At 38.2% G+C, this 25310-nt stretch overlaps 1 protein-coding gene across 1 annotated transcript; it reads left to right on the top strand.

Annotated features, from left to right (window-relative positions):
* The first annotated feature begins 245 nt into the window (after positions 1–245).
* Positions 246–1293, top strand: SPRY2 (sprouty RTK signaling antagonist 2). The gene has a single exon (XM_062514810.1). The coding sequence runs from the start codon at positions 358–360 to the stop codon at positions 1291–1293; it is 936 nt and encodes a 311-aa protein (XP_062370794.1). The 5' UTR covers positions 246–357.
* Positions 1294–25310: the final 24017 nt, after the last annotated feature.

The following is a 25310-nucleotide window of genomic DNA, read 5'->3' as shown; positions in this document are numbered from 1 at the left end:
TAACCAGAAGATGGCCTGGGAAGCCTCAGTTAGAAGGAGTATACCTAGGCTTTCCAGAACCTCCAGTTAAGCTGCATGGTCCTAGGAAAGAATCTCCTTAAGCTCCCCACAACAGTAGGCAGAACAGGCCAAGGGAAGTGCACTCAGCTGACCAGTGCCTATGCTTGTCCCAGATGTGACTCCTTTTATTAATGGCTGATGCATTACTTGATTGTCTGCAGTGCTGTGTGGTCCTGGAGGCTTGAAAGGCTGCTGGAGAGAGCATGAGATGTGTCGCAATAGTGAATCCTCTCTTTGTTGCTCCAGGATTTCAGATGTGTTCTAAGCCTGGCGGGGTGAGCAAGCTTCTGGGCACTGATGGAGACTCAGCACGGCAGTGGGTCGCAGCCCTTACTACAGGCTCGGCGTGACAGTGGGAGACCGCACAGGGAGCCCGACCTGCGGGATGTCCTGATGCAGCAGGTTCATGTCTTGTCGTTGGACCAGATCAGAGCCATCCGAAACACAAATGAATACACAGAGGGACCTACGGTGGCTCCACGGCCGGGGGTCAAGTCTTCTCCTCGGGTAACAACCCAACCCAAAAATGAAAGGCCCCATGGCTTGCCTGAGCATCGTAATTTTAGCCGGATCCAGCACACACAAACGCACGCACCTCCTCGAGCGCCTCTGTCCCGATCCATCAGCACAGTCAGCACAGGTTCACGGAGCAGTACGAGGACAAGTACGAGCAGTAATTCATCAGAACAAAGACTTCTGGGATCGTCTTCAGGGCCAGTTGCTGACGGGATAGTCCGAATGCAGCCCAAGTCTGAGCTTAAGTCGAGTGAGCTGAAGCCACTGAGCAAAGAAGACTTGGGAGCACACAGCTACAGGTGTGAGGACTGTGGAAAGTGTAAGTGTAAGGAGTGCACTTATCCAAGGACCCTCCCTTCATGTTGGATCTGTGACAAGCAGTGTCTTTGCTCAGCCCAGAACGTAGTTGATTATGGGACTTGCGTTTGCTGTGTGAAGGGCCTCTTCTATCACTGCTCTAATGATGACGAGGACAACTGTGCTGACAACCCCTGCTCCTGCAGTCAGTCACATTGCTGCACTAGGTGGTCCGCCATGGGTGTAGTGTCCCTCTTCCTGCCTTGCTTGTGGTGTTACCTGCCAGCCAAGGGTTGCCTTAAGTTGTGCCAGGGCTGTTACGACCGGGTAAATCGGCCTGGGTGCCGCTGTAAACACTCCAACACCGTTTGCTGCAAAGTTCCCAGCGTACCCCCCAGGAACTTTGAAAAGCCAACATAGCATCACTAGCCAGAAATACTAAAGTAATAAGGATTATTGTTTTAACATACATATGCAACCAACTAAGCAGCTATGGTCTTGGCACTGTAGTAGAGGGGTTGGGGATGTACTTTGCTGTTTGCAGTGAAATGCTTTTCTGTGTGTGTGCCATCTTAACTGATACGCTTGTTAGAATCCAGCTAGTGGCATACAGGGGAAAAAAAAGGGATGCAGTACATTGTGACCCACATATTGCATAAGCTAAAGCAACACAGACACTCCTAGGCAACTATTGTTTGTGAATAGTACTTGCAAAATTTGTAAATTAGCAAACGACTTCTTTTTTTTCATTGTTTTCTGCCAGAGATAATGTGCTATATTTTTGTATATACAATAATATTTTCAACTGTGAAAAGTAAGTGCTGTCATAAGACACGGCACAGTCACAAAATATTATACTAATATGTTGTACATTCGGAAGAATGTGAATCAATCAGTATGTTTTTAGATTGTATTTTGTCTTACGGAAACCTATTGCAAGACTTTGATTTCCCTTTGGACTTCATGTATATTGTACAGTTACAGTAAAATTCAGCCTTTATTTTCTAATTTTTTCAACATATTGTTTAGTGTAAAGAATATTTATTTGAAGTTTTATTATTTTATAAAAAGAAATATTTATTTTAAGAGGCATCTTACAAATGTCACCCCTTTTTATGAGGACGTCATAGTTGCTGCAAATAAGGGGTGAACGATGCATATGTTCACTATAAAATAGAAAATATATTAACGTTTGAAATTAAACTGGGCTATTTGTCATTTTTTCCCCCCATTTGTTGTTTTGAGTTGGGAGAATTGATACTTGTAATTCCAAACTTCACAGTACTATAGTCAAAGTGAGCCTAATGTGAAACCAAAAAGAGATTTTTAAAGTGTATTCTTTTGTTCTGGTTTACCTCTTCACCTGAAAACAATGCAGGATTTTTGTTCCCTTTGCGCAAACGTCCCATATACTGTTCCTACAACAGAAAAGGAAAACGAACATAGGAAAATGCATTAATTCATTCCAGACTAGGACTAATAGGCACTGAAAGCTTGACCTATTCCATAAGTGATGAGCTTTTGTGCTTCAAATAGGAAATAAGTAATCATTCACAAAAAATGTTAGGCTTGCATGGCTTTACTCAGTGAGAGAGGAGGAAAAAAGCTGTAATTAATACAGTCAATGCAAAAAGCTTGCAAGATTATTTGTTAAAGTTAAAAGAATATGCCACAGGGAATGATAGATCTGAATGCAGTCCAGCCTTATGTCAAACATTTGCCTCACTTGTAAGAAGAAAGTTCCTTGATTTGTCATTTGTGGCAGTTACCTTCCACTGAGGTCAAAATCCTTTCCCTGCCAAGTTTCCCACCGGAAGCCTAGAGAATGATTTACCTTTCTTTATTAACAAACTATCATTTCCTGTTCTGAGCATGTCTCTCCAAGTTTAGCAGTCTTAATGTTCAATTTTATTTATACATTTCTTAAGCTGGCATTTAAGAATAGTTGTAAGTATTTTTAAGCTGACGCTTAAAAAATCTCCCAGCCTTTTCTGAACCCCCTCCAAGAAAAACAAATTATTACTAATAAATTAAGAACTCACTAAAAGTTGAAAACTAGAGCATTGAGTAAATGTTCTTTTTGCTCCTTAATTTTCACTCAGATCTAGTATTTGGATGATTTTACGTAGGTCTGTAGTACTCAAAAATCTTGCACTGTGTATTTGTGCGTATTGGTTATCAATCATCAAATGAAATTTAAAAATGCTGTTCGCTTTCTCTCTCTTTTTTTTTTTCCTTACCTCTCTGGCAAAAAAATGGAAGCTGGTTTTCTTTCCTCTCTGCACCAACTGGCTGGGTACTTTGGCATGCAAAGACGAACAGTATATATTTAGCTTTCTGAGTGGAATTTGCCAGAAAGAAGGTAGCTTATGTTACATGAGTCATTTGTCCATATTTAAAGTGCATCACTAACTGAGTAACTGAGTAGTGGAGTGTATATGTGAGATTGTGCTTGGCTGCTGATAAACAGAGATTTTTATTATTTAATTATGGGGGTTTTTAGCATTTTTGTTCTTGAAGGGGTTGATAACCATCATGTGTTTCCGTTCACTGAATGTAGTTCTTGAGCTAGATTAGATGCTTATGCTTGAACTCCTAGGCTAGTTTTGCTGATGAAAACAAACATTGGGGGAATCTTTGACCTTTAGGCTACATGCTGGAAACCCCAAATCTCACCAATCTCAGTAGACAGTAAATCCGGTGTTTTCACTGGATTGATGAACTTGACTAAACTGAAGGCAAGCCCTGTCTTTTCAGTGGCTTATGTTGCAGTTGAAGATAAGTGAAAGCTGATGGTGAAACTAGAAAACTCAGATGGCTGAGCAGCACAGCAGTCAGAGACAGTGTAACTCAAAAGACCTACTAGCTGAAGTCCAGTACTAAAATTGTGGATGTGCTTCCTTTTTGTAGTGTAGTAAGTTCTCTGTCTGCCTAGTTAGGTTCTAAGGGAAAAGGAAAGCCATCTTCTTGTTGGCAGTGAAATTTGAAGCTGGTTTAAACACGGAGGAATGGTTGTCACCTTCCACTTGGTTCCTAATGAGGATAAAACAGTGGATCCCCCCCAAACCCCAAGTAAGCCCATTACCAGGAATTGGGTAGGATATACGACTCTTGGGAACAGGGATGTAGGGAAGTGTGGCCTGTTGGGCTAACTATGGCACTGGGGTCTAGGCTTCACTTGGTATAGATTGATGTCTGTGCCCACTGGACTCTTAAAAGCTGGCTTGTGTATATTAGTTAACATCCTAATATTGCACTTAATTAGATAAGGCTTAGTATTCTAAATAAAACCAAAATCTTACCTCAAGCAGATTAGATTGTTTTAATAAGAATTAAGAGGGCTTTTCAAGTGGATTGAGATAATGTTATTAAAGCATGCCTACTTTATCCTTTGAGATAGGAAAGTGGAGGTCCAAATAAGGAAAATTTTCCATACACGGGTTTTGAGGATAGCCATGAAAGTCATGCTTGATATGCATCATATAGGATTTTAATTTTAGACGGCAAAGAAGTCATGAGAGAGAGCAAAACACTTATTATTGGTCCATTTGTTGTGTTGCTGTTTCAGAGTTTTGATCTGTTAACTTACAGATTCTGTAAGGTTTGTTTAAGGTATAGAGACTTGCAGGACTGGACTGACAGTTGACCCTAGTGACAGTGGAAACAAATAGCAATTTTTCAAATTATTTTTCTATATGATGTAAGCTACAAATAAATACATCAAATTTAGAAAAAATTAGAAATTCTTCTATTAATATCCTCAGTTTTTCTTTCTTACTTTACTCTTTAATGGTTTGAAACTTGATTATAATTTCTTTTTTGAGATAGGGGTCATAGCAGTAAAAAAAAAAAAAAAAGGAAAAGAGACTTGGATTCAAGTGGAAAATAAATAGTGCTTTGGATGGAAATAAAATGTGTTCCTAAAGAATTTGAGATCATATTCAGGTGAGTATTTGCATTCAACAGATTTACCAAATTAGTCTTCAAAAGCCAAAAATTCTCTAAATGCAGAAGGGCAGTAGTTAAGTGGTTGTGATGATTAACACAACAGATTTTTTACACTTTCTTACTAAACTCCCAGCATTTAAATATACAGTATTACCTGTTACTATTACCCTTTTCACTTTTGGTAAAACATAAAATAATTAATTTTGTAATGAGTGAAATGTTGGATTTTTTTCTCAGGTGGCAGGAAGAAAGCAGAATGCATTTCTCTTCCACAGTGGAACATTTAAATATCTTTAGGAATTAAGAGCTGGGGAAAATGGATTTGAACAGTCTGTCTTATCTCAGATGTTCCTAGATGGGTGCAGGTACAGCAAGTAATAATGATTTCATCTGCTGGGACTAATTTCTCAATCAGTCACTGGAACAGAGTCCCAGAAAGAAATTGGCTGAATGTGAGAACATTGCTTGATTAAGTAATGTCTGTAAGAATAATACTGAATAGATGTCTTACTGAAAATGTCATGTTGGGTCATCTTAAATAAATCAATTGCAGATTGGGATTGCAGGTAGACAGCCCACCAGATGTGGGATTGCAGGTGACAAAGCACACCAAATCCTTACCAATGAAAATACTTGGGTGTTTTCCTCTTTATGCAATCTGATTTTAAATTGCAATCTTACAAATAAAAATTTATGTCTTGTTGAACTCAGGACAGGTTGACTCAGAAAACACATGCATGTTAAGAAAATGCATGTTAAGTGCAGAGATGTATTGTACTTTTGGCTTCAAAAATATTTCATGTTTCAATCTGTGGAGACTCCTAGGTGTTATTTCTCTTCATATTCTTTTCTTTCTGGTCCCTATCCTTTTTCTTGACTTTTCCTAGCCATAATAAATAATGGTTTATTACCACTTACAGGACAAAAGGAGAAAGAGGAGGGTGAAACATGTTTTTCTCATTAGTATTCTGTGCCTGAAAGTTTAGGACAAGGTCAAAAAACTGATTACCTTGTTGCATGTATCCTGCATTTTCAGAAATGCAAAAGGTTTTTTCTATTCATGTGACATTGAATTAATGATTTCAGAAAAATCTTATTTTCATTGTTTTGCTATGAATTTTATTACTCAAGAAGGCTCTATGTGTCTTTGTTTTAACCCACTGGCACTGTGTTTCAGATGAAAGAGATGGAGGTGTTACTACCATAAAAGTATGAACTGCTGCTGTTCCTCTGCCCCAGAGACTGTTCCGTAGCGAGCCAATGTAGTTACCTTTGGACATGAGTAGCAATGATTTTGTTTGAAACAGGGTGGGAGTTCAGTATTTTCAACCTTGGGTGAAGGCAGCAGAGGCTGTGCTACATATCTGAAGTTTCTCTTTACGTGTGGTATAAGAAACATTTCTTTCTTCCTCTCTGACTTAACTGTGCGTGCTGATTACAGAAGCTTAAGGCTAAAGTGTTCAAATTGCTAGACTAAAATGGATTAGTTCCCATTTTGGTAGAAGTTACCAATAATCAGAATCTTTGACAATGTAGTCTGCTATCATGTAGGATTATTTATGGATATTTTAATACTTAGGGGTTTAAGTTACATTTTAAAATGGTCTTTCCAAGGGAGATAATCTCTTTTTTAAAAGGTAAGGAACGGTACAACCAGAGGAGCTCTGCTTTCCTGAAGACTGCCCTATAATTACCAAACCACTTGGTGCACCTGAGATATGTTACAAGAGATAGCACTTGATGCCATTTAGGAGTTGCAGGCACAAGTTTCACTTGGAGGCTCTGAGCCGGTACACAAGGGTGTATTAGGAAGAATGACCAACTTAGAGATATAGAGAACTCCTTGAACAAAGGGAGTTTTTTACTCTTTCTTTTTTACCATCACTTTATTTTGATCCAGAAGCAGTGGATATGAATGAGTCATAAATCGTGGTGTTGTTGCTATGTTTACTGATGAAAGAATGTATTAACGCTCTTATAGTGTGCCTCGAAAAACCACACCAAGATGGAAAATCTTTAAATGACCAAACTTACCACTGTCATCTTCAGAAATGAATACAAACATCAGGGCTATAGCAAGCCGTCTTTCAAAATTAGTTGCACTGTAAGTAAATTGCATTAATCAGTTATGCTGTTACTGTCATTAGGCACAGTTCTGGTTTAGGTCACAAAATCAACTCAGACCTTTGTCAGTTTCCTCTCTAATGCAGTTTTATTAATTACTGATTTAGTTAAAGTGTTGTCATTGTTTTTTGTACAATACATATAAAAGTTAATATATCACAAACTGTCAAATGCATGAAGTGAACAGTTTTTCTTCCCTCTCATTTCTCTTTCATAAAGCATTGCAAAGAGGAGGAAACTGTGTAATAGTTTTATTTGCTTTGGGTCATTTCATTTATTAATTTTGTTTAATTATCATAGCAAGAGTGCTAATTTGATGGAGTGCTGTTTTGTAATTTCACCTCTCTCCCCACCCCCCTCACAGTCACTCCCCTGAAGAATATGGCAGTATGAAACATGTAAGTAGAGCAGTTAACAACCAAGAATTCACTTTGTGAACTTAACCTAAGTGCAGCTGCATTAAATAATAAGGGGAAGCAGGAGCATCAATGCCTTCTTGCAGAACTCATCAAATGCACTGTACCTTTCACCAGTAGGTTTACTCTCTTCTACCTCTGCTGCTCTGCAGATGGAGATTATGCAGTTGTTTATCATGTATATGTTGCTATGCCTCAGTGTCTTTTCTTTTTTGGAGAGACATTGTGTTCATTCTTTAAAACTAGTGCATGAGGATCCCATAATGCCGTTATTATAAAAAAAAAACCAAACAAGTAGCCACATGTGAAGGTTATCTTAACTGCCCACTGCCTACTGCTCTCAATACTGTTCTTGGGGAGGAAGACTCTCCTCAGACCCCTTCATCCCAAGTGGAAGGAAAAGACTGTTTGAGTTATTCTGAAATATGTGTGGTTGGGGGAAGGAATGGGTTATGGTATAAAAGGTGAACTTTCCATCAGGGCTGTGCCTGACCTGTTCTCTCCTGAACACACACAATTGCAGTACAAAGTTTGAAAGTGTGCAACAGTGTTTCTGGGCACCTCTGTACTTGTAAATCAGACAGTAGGTGGAAATGTTCTTGGACAATGGATTGCAATTGCCCACACTAGTGAAGCTTTAAGACTGCCTGGTGTGAGTTAAGCATGTGCCAAGAAATACTCTCCCAAGCTATTCCTTACCACATTTCAGGAGCCATTCCCAAAAGCCAGCTTGCCAGCAGCTCCTTCTTTTAGAAGTTAAAGGAGTTGCCTAGTGTGGACGCTGTCCTTTTGGGGCCAGCTGGAACACAGTGCCCAGGAACATTCTTGGATAGATTTATTTGCAGTCCAGGAGGAAGGAGATCCCTCCCACAGATGTCATCTCAAGGGAAATTCACTCACAAAGATATTCTCAAGAGTTCAGATGACACAATCTAATCCTCAAGTAGAAACTTAATTGCAGTTAAGAGAAGCAGAACAGAAGAAACCTCTTTAATTTTTTTTTTATCTCAAAGGAGTGAGACAATTGGAAAGGTAACTTTTTAGAATTTTGCAAAGTTTAAGTGACTGGGGCACTTTCTCCAGTGTAGTTACATAAAATTATATATTGATATTTTGTATCTAACCTGAAGTAGCAACTTTTTTCTTTGTTTAGGGGAACAGCATTATTTTCTTTTCCCTTTTTTATTTTTTGAAAATTATTTCTTAAGTACGTACTGACAATTCATAAAAACAGACTTTTTCCTATAGTTTCTTTCACTAAAACACAGGATTTAGTATGTCACAGCACTTGATTTTTAAGAATGAATTGAGATGCTGTTTTTTATTTTTGGAAATTACATACATCTGTGAAGAAAACAATCACAAAAAATAGTTTCTTTTCATGGAAATCATTATAACTTCATCTTTTCCCAAGGTATGGAAAGTGTTCTTTCTATTGCTTTCAGCCCTGTGCTCTCTTAGCCCCCAGGTTGTAGAGTGGGTGGTTTATGGAACCTTGCAATTGCTGAATGATTTTGCAGTCATTAATAGAGAAAAAACTGGTGTGTAAAGTATTGCACTTGAGCTTAGCTTCTGAGAGGACAGATCTTATTGAAATATTTCAAGTGTCTGTAAAATATATTTCTGCATACAGTCTGAGGGATGTGGCTGGAGAGAAAAGGACTGTCACAATTCACCCCTTAATTCACTCCTTTAGAAAAAGGAATCAATGTCAACTTTTTTTTTTTAATTGATAAATTAGGCTAAGTGAAATATTAGATGGAAAGATATCTTGTTTTGTTTATTAAATGTGTCCAAGATTTGTGCTGTTCACATTTCACATCGTTTTTATCCAAAGATCTCACTTCAGCTGCAAGATTTGTGGGTGAAATGACTGGCCTCACTGGAGGCAATGACAAAATTCTCCTTGACCTCCTTGAAACTTTGTATAGACAAGAGGTGAATTCCTGAATATGTACTGATTGAACATACACTTGAATGGGTATCCTGGGAAAATCCCAGCTGCCTAGGGGAATAAAAAAAGTTTATAATTGCATGACACACACTTTTGAATCAAGGACTAGCTATCTCAGTTTAGGATTTTTAACTTTCGTTCCAATCCTACTTAACTTACTCTACTACTAAGTTAATTTATTCCTACCACTGCTGTAGGATATAGGTAGTTGCTTCCTTTAGGCATCAATCTTCTATATTTTGCTGAGAGATTCTGTTTTGGGAGTAAATTCCATTAAGGATGCTGTAGATTCCTGTTAGGCTTTTTGTTGACAGACTTGTGCTGATAAAAGCTCGTGTGTAGACTTTCTGCCTTTATTTCAGCTTACTGTTATAAAACCATTCTTGTATACTGAAGCTGCAACTGTTTGAATTCAGTTTAGCTCAGCTCTAGCAAAAACGTCCAGGGACAGTATTCATTTGGTTTAGCTGAGAGCCTGGTTAATTGGAATAGGCTCATTCATACTATTAGTATCTGCACAGTGTTTTGTGACTTACTATATCAGCTCTAAGCACTACCTGAAATTACATGAGTGAAATCATGCTTAAAATACAGTAAGCTGCTGTTAGACAGAAGTGTCTGTGTGCACTAGCATTGCTTAATCTGAGATGCCTGTTAAGATGGGCAAAATATTGCTGCAGTTACATTTCTACATTGCACATTATGTCACCTGTAGATATAGATATATAGAGACATAGATACATATATATATGCACATTGCAATTACATCCTTGTTCGGGGAATGAGGAATTGAATTACCATATTTCACTGTTACTAATATTTGCCTTCCAGAGTATCAGCTTTTGCTATAACATTTTCCTGTGGTTTTTAAACGATACTGTGGAAGGTGCTCCTTTCTCCCACCCCTGAGAGAGAGCATCTGCAGAGTGGAGTGCACCTACCCTGTACACTGTATATTGAATCTCCCAGGCATGGCATGATGGTCCAGTAAACAGAGCAACATTTTTCCGCTTTGTACTTTCAGTGACAAATAAGTGATGAAAATATGAGTTTTCTTATTGTTAATCATACAAATGCGGCAACTTTCGAAGCCTTTGTTAATTCCCAAAGCAGCTGATAGGTGTCTCTTGTGCAGATGCATAGATATGCAGAACTACTACTTTGGGAGGAGATATCATCACAAGATGAGTGATAAAGAGAAGGATGAATGCACAGATGTGACGTGGTATAGAAATCTACCATGAGCAACAGTGGCCGTGAAATAACGATTGGTGGGTTTACTGTTGGTGGGACTTTACTGAGACACTCAGTCCCACAGTAGTACAGATACTAAGTACATAGAAAGAATGTTTATTTCTAAATTTCTAAATTTAGGGACTTAAACCTGCAATTGCCCACGTGTGATTAGACATCTCATGTTGATGGCATGAAAGGTATTGCTTTCTTCAATGTTTTTTTGTTGGTTTTTGTTTGGTGTCTTTTTTTTTTTTCCCCCTGGTGAATATCTGGATGTAAGATATAGGATACAGCATGAAACAAAAAACAAACAAACAAAACAAAACAACCTGCCATCCTTGGTTACAATTTCAGAGTTGCACAATAAGGTTTACTGGGACAGGAAATGCCAGAGAACAAAAAAATGTTGAAGTTAAAAATTTTGTGCTGTTTTGGCATTTACTTCCTTGGCAGGGTGGGCATGTGTCATGGTGGTAGTGATTTTTATCCACTGTTTGTTTGTTTTAGTCACTCTTTCCTAACAGTCCTTGTCTTCTTCTGGCCTCTTAGAGTCTGCCAGTCCTATGGTCATAGATCATGCATTTGCCTAAATGAGAAAACATTGAATATGAAATGGGAAAATATAACCCTGTCTAAAACTATGTAACAGCATTGCAGGACAGTGGTTGCTGTCATTGTGGGGAGTTTGTGATTTTTAGGTTTTGATTTTTAATAATTTAACTGGGGCCGAGATTCACAAGTTGGGTAAATCAACCTGGCACCACTAATGACAGCGATGTCCTGCTGATTTCCACGAGCAGAGTGTTTGGCCAATAACTACCAAAAAACCCCATGTTGCACAGTAGAATAATAATCTTAAGATTTTATCAGCTTTTGTTTCTTTTTAGTTCATTGTTGAACAGTATTTTTCAGTCCAACTCAAGACAATTCAGATTAATTATTTATAATACTTTAAGAGCTATTTTTTTATTGCATTCAAGATGCTTGTGCAAAAGGAATGCTTTCAATCCAGTCACTTAAATTTAGGATCCTGGGATGACTTCAGTGTTCCCAGACATGCAAAAAAGCTGAACTCCTGCAAAAAGCAGAAAACCAATTATTTCCATTTACATGCAACAGTGTTTTAAGTTTTTAAAAAATACTTAAAGCATGCTTTGTGTGGTGGACATTTATGCTGGGTCTATTTATTATGGAGTGAATAATATTTTTCAAGAATGATTCATCTGGGTTATTTTTAGAGGCTGCCTTGAATTCTGGTCATTTCTATAGATACTGCAATTCACAGTCATTAGTAAGCTGGTGGTTTGATCTAACCTCAGCTACCTGTTGCTGGCTGTGAATGGAAGAATTTATTTTTAGTGTGAAACCACAATATGAATATTTTCCACTCTGAAAGTATAAAAAACTCTTTAAGTTGAAATTTTACTCCTTCACTGTGATGTGCTGTGGCTCTGATGTCAGATATACTAGGTTCTTCTTACAGAAAATCCTTTAAAATGCCTTATTCTCTATTGAAGTTGACAAGAATTTCCTCCACTTAACCCCTTCAGTGCCCCCGGGAGCTCAGCTCACATCAAACAAAAGGGAGCTCCTCTGCCTCCTAGATGGGGATGGTGGGATGTTGACAAATGCAAAATGAAAAATAAGGTGACAGAAAAACCTGGGCCCTTGGAAAGAAGTTAGTGGGCAGGCTCACACAGCTGTGATCTGTGAGAGGCAGCATCTCTGGGGGCTGTGACTTTACAACTGCACAACCACTGCAATTGCCCTGCTGATAGGGAAGCCTTCATTTTAGTGTGATGGGGTCTTTGTTTGCTGGGCTGGGCTATTTGGGGATAATTCTGCCATTTCTGCAAGATTCAGAATCAGAAATGGTCTGTAATTTCAAGTAATATCAACTCTGCTTGGTAAGAATCAATGGGTTAATTGTGCTAGAAAGCTACCTACAGCTCTTGAGCACATGAAGCCTGTAGTTGTATGTGGAGTTATGAAAGCTATTATTCAGTGTGACAATGGGTGGACTACTTCACCCACCATGGACTACATTCCAGAAGAATGAGAAACTGAGACCTATGAAAAGCCATTGGCCTATACACAAACTTCCCATTTTTTTTATGTTAAACATTTGAATTACATTAGAGATTAGATGAAGAAATGGCAATCAATATCTTGGTTCCTTTATACTTCATTTATAATTTTGTAAACAAGCCAAATCTAGGGTCCAGTTAAAAGCAAGATAAAATGGAAAACAAGAATACAACACAGTTAAAAGAAACAGGACACTTTGTAGCTCATACACAAAGTTCAGTTCATTTTAAGGACAAGAAGTAGCTCCTGAGACTTGACTGAGAGCCTGGTTTTCACAGAATATAAGGCTTTTAGGTAATTGATGGGCTTTCGTTGCTGTTCACCACCAAGCTTTTGCTGTTTCAGTCAGAGAGGCTACTGACCTTCCCTGCTTAGATTGCCACCATATTTCCACAGCTTTCAAAAGATTTCAAAATAATTTGTGGACTTCTTTGATGGAGGGAAATTAGTTCTTCCTTCAAATTTGTGATGCCTCAGAAGTTCTCATTTTCTTTCCTTTCTTGAGAGGCCAAAAGAAAGAAGTAGTTCATAATTTAGTTCTGTCAACTCAGTTCATTTATCTTAGGTGAAGAAAGCTGTTGTCTTTGTGTCCACACTTGTAAGGAAAATAAAAGTGTATGTTTTTTACCAACTGCTTGCATACACATGATCATTAGCACAAGGTAAAATGTTCATGCGGTTACAGCTGCTGGAATTTCAGTGCATGTGGTTTGGTCATTCATGCTACCAAAAAAATGTTTACCATCTCTACCAATACATGTCAAAAGCTACAGTCACACTTTTAGCACTGTGATTTTAACATTTGATAAGTAGAAAATGTTTGTTTAAAAAACATGAGCAACTAAGTACCATTGCCCAACCAATTTTCTCTAGAGAAGATAAGACCTGAGCTTCTGGTTAACACCTTCAAAAATGTTACTAACCACCTTGCATTTCACATCTGTATCTTATAATGCAAGAGACCTGCTTTTATAAATCCAAATATTTCTTCTCCTCCTGACCAACTGCAAAGATTTTCTACAGGTAATCACCACTTCAATGCCTAAGCAGGTTTAGAAGCAGGAAGGACAGGCACAGCATTTCAGGAGATACTCCTCCTGCTTGCAGCGAAGAAGAAATAGTGGGAGCCTATGTCACTGTGCGTCCTAAAAGATGTGACGAGTAAACATCCTTTTGGTAAGGAAGCAGTCTTACCACAGGACTGTAAGTATTTTTGGTAATTACATATTTTGGTCTTACTTTTTAGTGTGATTGTGAAAGAGCCATCTTTGCTTTCAGATTCCTGTTTGCCCTGCACAGAATGGAATCTTGACCATAGTTAAAACCTGTATTCAACTTCCCCAAATTTACAGGAACTATAACAACAGATTTTTCAGTAATTATACATTTGTAAGGGCTGTAATAAGCTAATATTTTGTATTCCCTTGCCAGACAAACACTAGAAAAAGCAGAATATCCAGTAAGGGAAGAGCTTGCTGATAAGTTAATTTAGGTGCCTCATAAGAGACTTTTGAGAAGTGGCAGCCAGGCTGAGATACATCCATAATCAGGAGCTAGTTGAGAAGATGTGTAAGGCAATCTTCAGGGACAAACAGCCTTTACAATTAGACACAGTCTCATCAATACCCATAATGATAACCAGCTTTCACAGCCCAACTGCGATCTGCTTCTGGGCAGCTTCAACCTCCTTCTCTTCTGTGCATTTGGTGTTAAAAGTGAGACATGCACTTTGAGTATATCTGTGAACTGTTTGCGTTATGAACCGTAGATCCTTGAACAGAAAGTAAAATTAACGGGGAGCTTGGTGTACTGTCTACTATCCCAGTACAACAGTGAGAGGGATAGGAAGGGAATGGACTACAGACAGTGGCCATGTCTGCACATTATCTCTAAAGAGCATCTCTCTTGTCACCATCAGAAAATACATCCTGGACTGTATGAACCACTCTTCCGAGGCCATAGAAAGTCCCTATGTTCTTAAGATATTTTTGAGAAACAGAAATCCATACCAAATTAGAACTATCTTGGGTTTTCCTGAAGTAGGTGTAGAGGAAATATAGTGACTGCCTGTATGTCAGCAGCTGTTCACCACAGCCTATCAAGACTTAGATGGCTGCCAGCCATCTGGATTCTCCTAGAAAATGTGTAAAGATTATGAAAAATACCCCCAACAAACCTCATAGAGTGGTGCTAGATCTAAGGATTTTTTTCCAATGTGAATGACACTGGACAAAGATGAAAATTCTTCTGCTAAATACGTTGATAGAGTAATTCTCTACAGCGGCCTTAGGGAATATTTTTCACTAAAATTCAGCTTTTCAAACATTTAAGTCAACACGACACTGCATCTCATATTCCGCATGAAGCTCAACAATGTGAACACAGATGTGAACACCAACATTATAGATGGTTCTGCAAAGTTAGCAAGTTGGCTGGGTGATGCTAACAAAAATTCATGCCCAGGAGATCAGCACTGGAACATCCAGAAAAAGATATAACCACTGATACATCAGTATTTAAGAAGTAATAAAGTACTTCTTCAACCCAGAAACTTCCTGCATCCAATCTAGTGTTTAATGACTTTTAATGACCTTTCTGTTAGTTTCTAAAGCATACTATCTCAAGCCATTCTAACATGTTTATCCGCAATATCCTTGAGCAAGGAGTTCTACTGTTGCACTCTAAATCTAGCTGTTAGCTGACCAAAGAAGGTAAGATTTATTTCACCCCAAAGGCTTGCAAACTGTATTTTATAAATGTACTTCAGTACCTTTATAAGGATTCAAGATACACTGACTGATCTGTACTTTGATCTGTAATTCCTTGATTGTATTGCAGCATTTTACCTGTAGTATGAACCCTCAGGTGCAGCTCAAAGATAATTCATCTAACTGGGTACACATGTTTCTAGCGCCCCTGCACCAAGCTTCACTGTTTTCTGTAGACATTTATTAGGTTGCTGATGGCTTTTTTAAGTCATGGAAAAGAAATATTATCAGATGGCTTCCCTTGTCTTTGCAGCTCAAATTCCTACAAGAATTTTCAAGAAAGATGCAGGGTACAAAAATCATGGCAATGTCATTGTTGTAAGGCAAATTTATGAATAGCAGCTGAGTTATACCTTGGGAGTTTCTTCTCATGAGGAGGAAAACATACCTCAGTACTGGGGCATAATAACTTTAGATTTTTCTATCAATGATTGGCAAAATATTCAACTCCCTTTGTGTCTACTTAGGTTTGTATCTTTTAAGTTTTTTCATCTACCACTAAGAGTGTGGTACGCTTTGAAGAGTCCTGTAGTCTCTTGTAATGTATAAGGGCTTTCACAGTTTCTGTGTCTGTTATTGTTATCAGGTTTATTATTATCAGCAGTAGCCTTCCCTCCCACCCCCTCTAAATCCAGAAAGATTAGAATTACATCCTGCTCCAGGAGGGATAGAGAGGACACCCATTATGTATAATGTCAAGCATAAACCCAAAATGTACGCAGTGGCATGAAATACAGATAAGGTTAGATGCACTGGTGGAATCTGGCTGGTTAGGTCATGTTTATAACTCCTTTGCACAGCAGCAAGGAGGATAAACCAGTTTATCTGGTCTATTGATTTTTTGTTGCTCTGAATCCTGATACTTTGATTTTTTTGGCTCCAATCTTTATGCTGCAAAAAGGGTGAATATGATGCTTATGGCCATTTCCCTGGGGGTAATATATGGATCAGGTATGCAGGTTGCTGGCAGAGAATTTTCTAAAGTAAGTCTGCAAAACATGCAGCTACAGGTCTTGGTTAAGGAAGGGTTTCAAACCCACCTCTCTCATTTTACATGTTAAGTGTGGCCTAGAGGAACATCCACCCACACCAAATGGAAAAGCCAAATTTCCTTCCAGTTCCAAAAACATTATAGACATCTGCCAAATGACATTTCTAATTCTTCCCGTAAAAAATGGAAAGCTAAACAGAAGCATCACCCTTCCAATAAATCCATTCCAAACTCTTCCTGATTTATTCCAGATCCTCTGCATTTTGGTGAGGCTGTTAAATAATACCTACTTTTGTTCTCCTTATGGGGCTTACCTCAGAAAGTATTTTATATAGTTGTTCCTTCAGAGACTTTTAAAATTGCTTTAGAAATCATAAAGAGGCAAAGTTTGACTTCTGATACACATGTTCAGTTCCTATTGACTTCATTGGAGAATTTCAAGCCAGAATAGACCACAGTGCTGGAAATATTTACTTAGGCATACTAAGGAAAATGAGTAGTTCTGAATAATTTTTAATATTTCCATCAACTACAACAAAATTTAAGCACGTTAATTTGATTTTTTTAAATATAAGAAAGAGACAAATCATTAAAATATGCTTAAGAAGTCAAAGGAATTGTGAAATTAAGAAAGCCACAAAAACTCCTGGTCTGGAGGGTCTTTTTAAGAACTAGTTAATCACAACATCTCACAATAGATGTATGATCTCTAAGATGTAATTAAACATAAAGGTATAACTCATTTTTTACTGTGGTGAGATTGTTGAAAAGCATCCAAATTCATGTTACCATAAAGAAAATTGGTCTTAAGATTTTTTTCCTTTTACATTATAATGACATTGAAAAGTCTGTTTTCAGCTGTCACTGTGGTCCATCATTTTGTTCTAGAAGGTTTTTGAAGTCTGACTACTTGGACAAGTACAAGCCCATGGTCCTCTGTCTGTGCCCTGACCTGGTCAAATAGAGGCAGATCCTGTCCAAAATCAAGTAATTGCACTCAGGTTGCTCAACTCTGATGGTTACTTCAAAACACAAGTGCCATGTGAATGTCTCTATATGACTTTGGATCAGAGCTGGCTCATGTCTGGCCATTTGAAGAGCAGACAGACAAGCTTGCATCTGTCTATACCTGTCCCTGGAGACATACCCTAAAGCTGCTAAATAGCTGACTTTTTTTTTTTTTAATGTCACAGTAAACAATGAATATGGAATGTCAAGTAATCATCATGGAGCTGAAATATCCTCCACAAAGAAAATAGGTAAAACAATGCAATTTTTCTTTCCTCCCACACCCGTAAACTGTCATGCAAGTGCAATAGCTGGAATTGACGTAAACCCTTTTTGAAGAGCTAATTTAGTAGTGTGCAGTCACCTTTAATTTGTTAATTATTCTTTTATTTTAATGTTTGTTCTTATTTCAAGAAGAATTTGGTATTTCCAAAATCTGATCCAGAAATACTGGCTATCAGTACAGAAATTACAGGAGAACCTGTAAAATGTTCAGTTTTCTTTCATAAAATTGAAGTCCTGGTAAACTTTGGATAAGATTCCATATGTTGAAGTTTTAAGTGTTGCATGAATGGGTCTGTTGGCAAAATTTTCCTGAAGTATATTGCTATTACATTCAGTAATGTAACAATATAAAAAGGCAATTTACATCTCCAGTAATTAGAAAGAGCATCCCAAGTAAAAAACAGAAGGTGGATTTGCAATCCTCACTGGTCATTTAGAGCAGTGTTGTCTAATACTATTCACTTAATGTTTTACCATAAATATCTGAGGGTTTTTTATTTACTTTTATTTTGCCGGATTAGTTTTTCTTCTTCTATCTTCAAAAGCTGTCTTTTTGAGATTCTACTGGTTACTTCCCTATTTAAGTACTGATGCAGCCTTCTACCAATTATTGCAGTTCCTAGTCTGTAGATCCATCCTACACAGCCTGCTACAAGGTACCACAGTGATGGCTTATTTTTGGGTTTGTGCTTTTGTGGGTGAATGTGAGGGACCGATGACCACATTTTGTTTGGAAATACTGTAGCAGTAATAAATGGGAGAGGGGTTTATGGAACTCTTCCAGACACCTTTCCCACATTTTCTGAGATGCTCTAATAATTTAAAGGTACGAGAAAATATGGACTAAAGTCTTTGCACCTAACTTGGGTCCCTATCCATTCCCCACATTCAGATGGATCAGATGACTAGTTTAAAGAACTGGTTGTCTGCAGTCTGATCAAAGATCCATTCCATTTCACACTGACAGCAGGATATTATGTTCACAAATAATGCATTTTAAAGAAATCTTTTAAAGCTGTAATTCTCACTATGACTTTAGTCATAGGTCTGTGCCATAAAACGGAACTTTGTTCTAGCAGGGGACAAACAGTCAAGTCCAGAGGTGCAGCTGAATCAGAGACTTTGCATAATTGAAGGAGAAATAACTTTAAACATAGCAGCACTTTACAACTAAAATATCTCCTATTTCAGTAAGAAGCAGTACTATTTCCCCAAAAGCAGATAAGAACATGAAGTAGCTACAGGGCTTCATGTGTGGATATACATTTAGAAGATCTGATGAGCCATCTCAAACTTTTCTCCAGCTGCTTTGATGACATCATTGCTCTCACTATCTACAGTGGCACCATTGTCAGATTAAACAATGACACTTTTAAAAACTATCCTCTCTGCTTTCCTGACAGATATTCATATGCTGCATAAGAGGGAAAAATAATCATGTTGTCATCATATTTTTTCTTTTTTTTTTTTTTCCTTTTCTTTTTTTTCCTCCCACATAATTCCCTTTTGTCCTTCAGGTCTTAATTGCAACTCATTATTATTTTTGTGAAGAGCAGCCTCATGAAGGCAAAGAGTTAAAGACGTCACTTTAAATGACAAAAGCTGAACACTTTACCCCACTTTCAGTCTCTCATCTATTCATCCTTTTCATTGTGAACTTCGCTATTTCAGCTTTCTAAGCTCTTCAACTACCTGCCCCTAATTTGTATTCCTGGGAAGAGGCCTAGGCTACTTATTTTGCATTTGTGTGCTAATGGTGCTGAGCTTGCTTCTAAGAGGAGAACAGGGAGGGGAGGGCAGGAACCTCCAAAAGGGCTTAAGTGGGAGTGGGGGTGAAGGTGCAGGAAGGGTTGTTTGGGGGAGAGTCATGCTGAATTTTAACCCTGAATGCTTTCTTATACAATTTTGCACAAAGCCCTCCTGATTATATGGAAAATGACACCCTGTGAAAACTTGCCTGTTCATACACACCTTTTAAACAAATAGGTTAGTCAAGTATCTGGAAAGCCTGGGAGACAGTTGGGTCATCCTTTTATTAGCATATTGAATCATGACATATATTTTTTCCATTTTTTCAAAGCTTTTTTTTTTTTTCACATATGCCCTTGAAAATCATGTAACTTATTCAAAGTATGTATAGTGTTCTGAAATACATTTATTAGTGGAAATAGCCTGTACATATAAATTATAGTAGTGCAACCCTGGTCTGCTTTGTTTGATAAAACCCTTATACTTCCACAGGGTTAATTTTGCCTGTGTGCTTAGATGACGTGTGAGATAAAATACCTTTCATTAGATTAAATAGGCAAACAGAGGCTTTTTGACTTATTGACTAGTATTTCAAAGCCGAGCATTTCTTATGCTAATCATTTATATAACTAATTTAACAGACGTAAAAGAATGTCATTATGAATAATTAGCAATGTTAGTAATTTAGTTTCTAATTAACCAGGGATGTGGCAGACCATTACAGCCAGGAATTCTCATTAGCCATGAGAGGCATGAGCATTTTGCTGCTTATTATAGATTCTGCCTATATTTAAAAATGGTTTGGTTGTTCACAGTTTTTAATGCAAAGCACTTTCGCTTCATGCTGCTGGGTACATCAGCTTGTTGCACTTTGTCACACTGTAAACCAGACAACTATGCAAAGCACCTGATGCAACAAAGCGTGTAGCCAGTCATTTTCCATTGCATGAATTATTGCATGACAATAATTCTCACCCCTACTCCACACCCAAGAGGTAGATTTGCAAAAGGGGCATTTTTCTTTTGCAGGTGTAAGTTGCTTGCAATACAATTAAGCACAGACATATTAGATCTTCAGATCTGTGCCCATGATTCATTTTCTGCACAAGAATGAAAGGGAGCCTACCCACTTACCCTGTCTCTCTGAGCTTCTGACATACTTTTACAGAACTACTGAAGACTCTGTACCATCTATTCCTCCTGCACAGGCTTCCACTAGTTCTGAGCACAACAGTTCTGGGATATGAAAAAGGCTGCTCCTTTACACTCTTACATACCCTGAGTGAAATTCTGCACACCACTGCTGTTTCTGCTCTTACTACCTTTTGTTTTCTTTAGAGACAATTTCCAAAATTATTCTAAATGTTCGAATTCTCTTTCAGTAAGACCCAATGAAAATACAACCATCTAGAGAAAGGGTTTTCTTCAATTTGAAAAAATGTAATACATGTATTTACATGAATCTTCAGTTTCTCAGATACTCTGTATCATTTGGAATCTGTGCAGACAGCTTGTTTGTAAAAGATATTGAACACTGTTTACAGTAATAATAAGTAATTTTGCAATATTAGCAATATGGACAAGCCACTAAACTCTTTGAGAAGGACAGTCTGCCCCATGATTTATTAATCCCTGGAAAGCAGGAGAGTGACAATGACATACAGCAACAAATAAACCTGAAGGAAAAAAGCTCCCTCCAAGTTCTGAAATTTGGGTTATTAAGAAATGTCCGCCCCAATAATGGCAGACTTGTCTATAGAACAAAGACATGCACAGTTTTTCAAGAATGACCCAGTTAAACTGCTGTAAACTCTTTATTCTGAATATACATAACAGAACTCCACCCACCATTTAATGCAGTTTAACTGGATTAATTTAAACTGTTCCTTTAGTTAACCACTGCAACTTTCTCCAGTAAGGAGAACTAAAAGTGATTTCAAGGCAGGTCAGTCATTGTTTCTGTCCAAACCTGTTTGTGATTCCTCTCACTGGGATACAAGTGTGTCCCATCTCAATTCCTGTGTTGGAGTCTGCATCAAAAATATCAGAGGGTGTAAATTAAAATTAACTGCTGTTTCAATTCAAGTGCTCACATAGAAAAGAAGTAAAGATGGAGATTCCTGATATGCTTATTAGACTACTTATGTATATTGTATAGCCAGTTAAACTTTGCCTAAGATACAATTGAACATACTTAGATTAGAAAATATTTTTTCTTTTCATAGCAGAGATTAGAGCACTAACCAGAGCTATGGAAAATCAGTCTTCAGTGCCTGCTCTAGTATAGATATCATAATACAAATGACCTTGGGCAAGTCACTTAGCATATATTTGCACTGCAGTCAGACAACCTAACCTTAAAGTTCAGCATTCCTGAACTTTTTAGCAGCACCACTAGACCACTGTCAGCCCCCACTGTTCTCAAAGTCCACTGTGGCCCACTATAAAAATTTTAATCAAAAGTACCATTGTGACAACTTTATTTTATATGGTTCAGCAAACCACTTACTATAAATTAGGAATTGCAGATGGGAAACATTCCAATGGCATGGCTTCAATGTGGGTTAAATGCTGATGGTCCCAGGCAGATTTGTGCATCTCAGGCTGCTTTGTCTATGCTTCCATGAGTGCTTGAGTGCCTGTGATAGTGGCTTCTAACAACACTGCCATGCTTGTCCTTGCTGCTGCCACACTTCCCCATGGCAGTGAAGACAGGGACTCATCTCCTCACCTGTAAAAGGATCAGTCTGCCTCACAGGTGCAATCTGAACATAAACATATCAAAATATTATGAGGAATACAGATGCCTAGGGTGAATGAGAGTATTTAATATATAGCCAAAAATACACTAAGTAGTTATCTTCTCAACTTTCCCGAGGAGCTTGTGGGAAGCCCTATTGGCTAGAGGTATGAGTAACCTCCTAAAATGAATGTGGGAGGTTATATATAACTGTCAAAAATTATCTCAGTTCTGTTGGTTTAACCAATGTCTGATTCATCTGACCTCTCTCTAGCTTGACTACAATGGAGATTTTTAAAAAAAAGTAACAGACCATTTTAAAAGAACAGAAGGTGTTAAAAGAAAAGGGGTTGTGTTATAATGAGCAGCTCATGACAACAACTATCTTCACAGATGCTAGAATCTGATAGTTTGTTTGGCTTTGACTTCAGAATTATTTTGATACACCTGAATATGTGGAATCTTCAGACTTGATTCTAAAATCTGACAGTAATGCACACTTCCAGTTGAAGGAAGTGGAGAAGGTACCTACCTGCATATCACTTCCAGAGGATATTGAGTAAGGGGCAGCATAAGCAAAATCCATACAAATACCAGATTTGGGGCAATCAGAATAGAGTCTGGTGGTGGTGTTCTTCGATCTCAAGTAGTTTCTTCATCCTTTGTTGCAAATTCTTTCCAACAGGACAAGCAATAGTAGACTGCTGTCTTATGGAAACTTTGTGTGAATTAGGTTAAAAAATATACATTGCATACCTCATCCTCTTAGGTTATTCCTTTTTTTACAAGTAAACCAACTGCATGGTATCATGAGCTTCTGCAGTACTTGAAACAACCAAAGGAAACCCAAGCAAACCAAACCAGGAGTGGGTCTTGTGCTCTGTCACTGTCCACCTTTCTGTGGGGAAAGAGACCATGAATATTAATGCCTACAACTAGAACAGCTGTACCTATAAATTGTATGAGTTCCCATTGAAGATGAAAGTCTACACAGCTGTCCTACTTTGCTATTTTTTTTCTGCATGTTTCTTCTGAATGCTCTTGGAGAAAGAGAAAAATCTTTCAACTACAGTAATCTAGCCTTCACTGTGTAATGACTGAAATAGATATTGTTTTGTCACTTACAGGTTATTGCTTAATAGAAAGTTGTCTGAGCTAGTTTCCTAAGATTGGGTGATGACATATCTGAACGTCACTTATCCAAATCATGTAAGCAAGATCTGTATCTTAATAAAGATCCTCTGTGCTAGGTTTGGCTTTACTTTCCTTTGTGTTATAAACTATGTTCTGAAGCATAAAAATGAATAATTTAGTCATAATTGTACCACCACAAGTTTATTGTAAACTGAAGCCACAATTGCAATCTTGGATGCCACAAAAAAAAAAAAGCCATAAAAATTTCTAAATAGTTCCTTCTTCATCTGCAATAATGTACCATTTTGCATTACCAGATGTTAAAACTCTATAGATTATCTGACAACAAATGCTACATCAAAGGCAGTTCACAAGAAAAGTAAAAAATATTTTCATATTTTTAGTCATACCTTCAGATGGGCTAGGATAATCTGTCATAGTTCAGAAGAAGAAAGGAAAGGAAAGGAAAGGAAAGGAAAGGAAAGGAAAGGAAAGGAAAGGAAAGGAAAGGAAAGGAAAGGAAAGGAAAGGAAAGGAAAGGAAAGGAAAGGAAAGGAAAGGAAAGGAAAGGAAAGGAAAGGAAAGGAAAGGAAAGGAAAGGAAAGGAAAGGAAAGGAAAGGAAAGGAAAGGAAAGGAAAGGAAAGGAAAGGAAAGGAAAGGAAAGGAAAGGAAAGGAGGCTTGATGGAACTTGGCTCAGTAGTCTGTTTCAAATATGGCTCACACACAATGAGAAAAACAAACAGGTCTTTGCTTGAGAAAACAGATCCAGCAGGCAAGTGCAAAATCTTACTCCACTTGTTTCAAAGACAAAAGGCAAATAATAAGCTTTTTAACGGAGACAGATAACTTTAAAAATTCCAGGCAAACTTTTATTTTTTTGAGATTCTTTCTGCATTTCTCCCTTCCTCTTCCCATACACACTGAATCCACAAACCCAGATATTCACAAGAGCACCCAAGAATACCCTTGGTATCCCCACTGTCCTATGTCATGCAAGGGGAGATGCCTTTCTACAGATGCACAGAAATTCCTCAGTGCCAATTGTTGCGCTGCAAAGTGATGTACAAACAGTGGGTACATTATATTTTTGCAGGGGAAAAGCTTAATGAACTGAACCCATTTCAGAGGCCCAAAGATCTAGATTTCTAGATCAGTGCTTACAAAAAATGTGATTTCTGACTGTTAGCTTTGGGTATGCACATCCTGGGTCCTTGTCTTTTTAGCAACACAATGTTCCTTCTTATTTTGGCGCAGCACTGAACTGAAGAATGGGATCTGGAAGACCGAAAAGAGCCTTATACTAATAAAAACTGCAACATACAATTCTTACCTTTCTTATTTATGAAATTTATAGGGATAGATGTTTCAGTTTATATCCACCTGAGCATAGTCTTGGTCATGTGCTTGCCTTCTTTTGTCAAATATTTTCAGTCACTGACACCTATTTTATTTTCAGCCAGTCTGTGATTTAAATGTGCGAACCACTTGAGTCTGCAAAAAGCAGCAGGCTTAGGTTTTCTACACAGCAACTCTTGTGTCACCTTCACCTAGTTTAGTTACGCCTGAATACTTTGTAGCACCCTTCAGCCAGCCTGTATGGAGGGGTTTAAAGCAGCGAATCAATCAGGAAAGTATTTAAAAAAAAATAAAAATCCCCCAAACCAACAGAGCAAGTGGCAGGGTTTGGGGTAGGATGGGGAACCAAAGTGCCTGGTGCCTGACATTGGGGTGGTGGGGGGAAAGCAGTCCTTCACCATAAGGAGTACCGCGGATGTTTACTGCGGCTGGCCGCGCAGCCAAGAGCGGTGTCTGCACCGCTCCCCTCCCCAGGCCGGATGGCTCCACAGCTCAGTGCCTTGGCTTAGGTGCAGTTGGAAATGCCCGAGAATGGCTCTTTGTTGATTTTCGCCTGTGCGAGAGAGCCTGGTGTTGCTGCGAAGCGAAGTGCTATTGAATTTGCTCACTCAGGCAGAACACTCGACAGGAAGGAAGGA

This window comes from Cinclus cinclus, chromosome 2 (assembly GCF_963662255.1).
Source record: "Cinclus cinclus chromosome 2, bCinCin1.1, whole genome shotgun sequence".
Lineage (NCBI taxonomy): Eukaryota > Metazoa > Chordata > Aves > Passeriformes > Cinclidae > Cinclus > Cinclus cinclus.
The sequence above is the reverse complement of the archived record's forward strand: the minus strand, read 5'-3'. Positions and strand labels throughout refer to the sequence as shown.

Excerpts from the sequence above, each read along its gene's own strand:
- SPRY2 (XM_062514810.1), top strand. The coding sequence starts at position 358 with ATGGAGACTCAGCACGGCAGTGGGTCGCAGCCCTTACTACAGGCTCGG.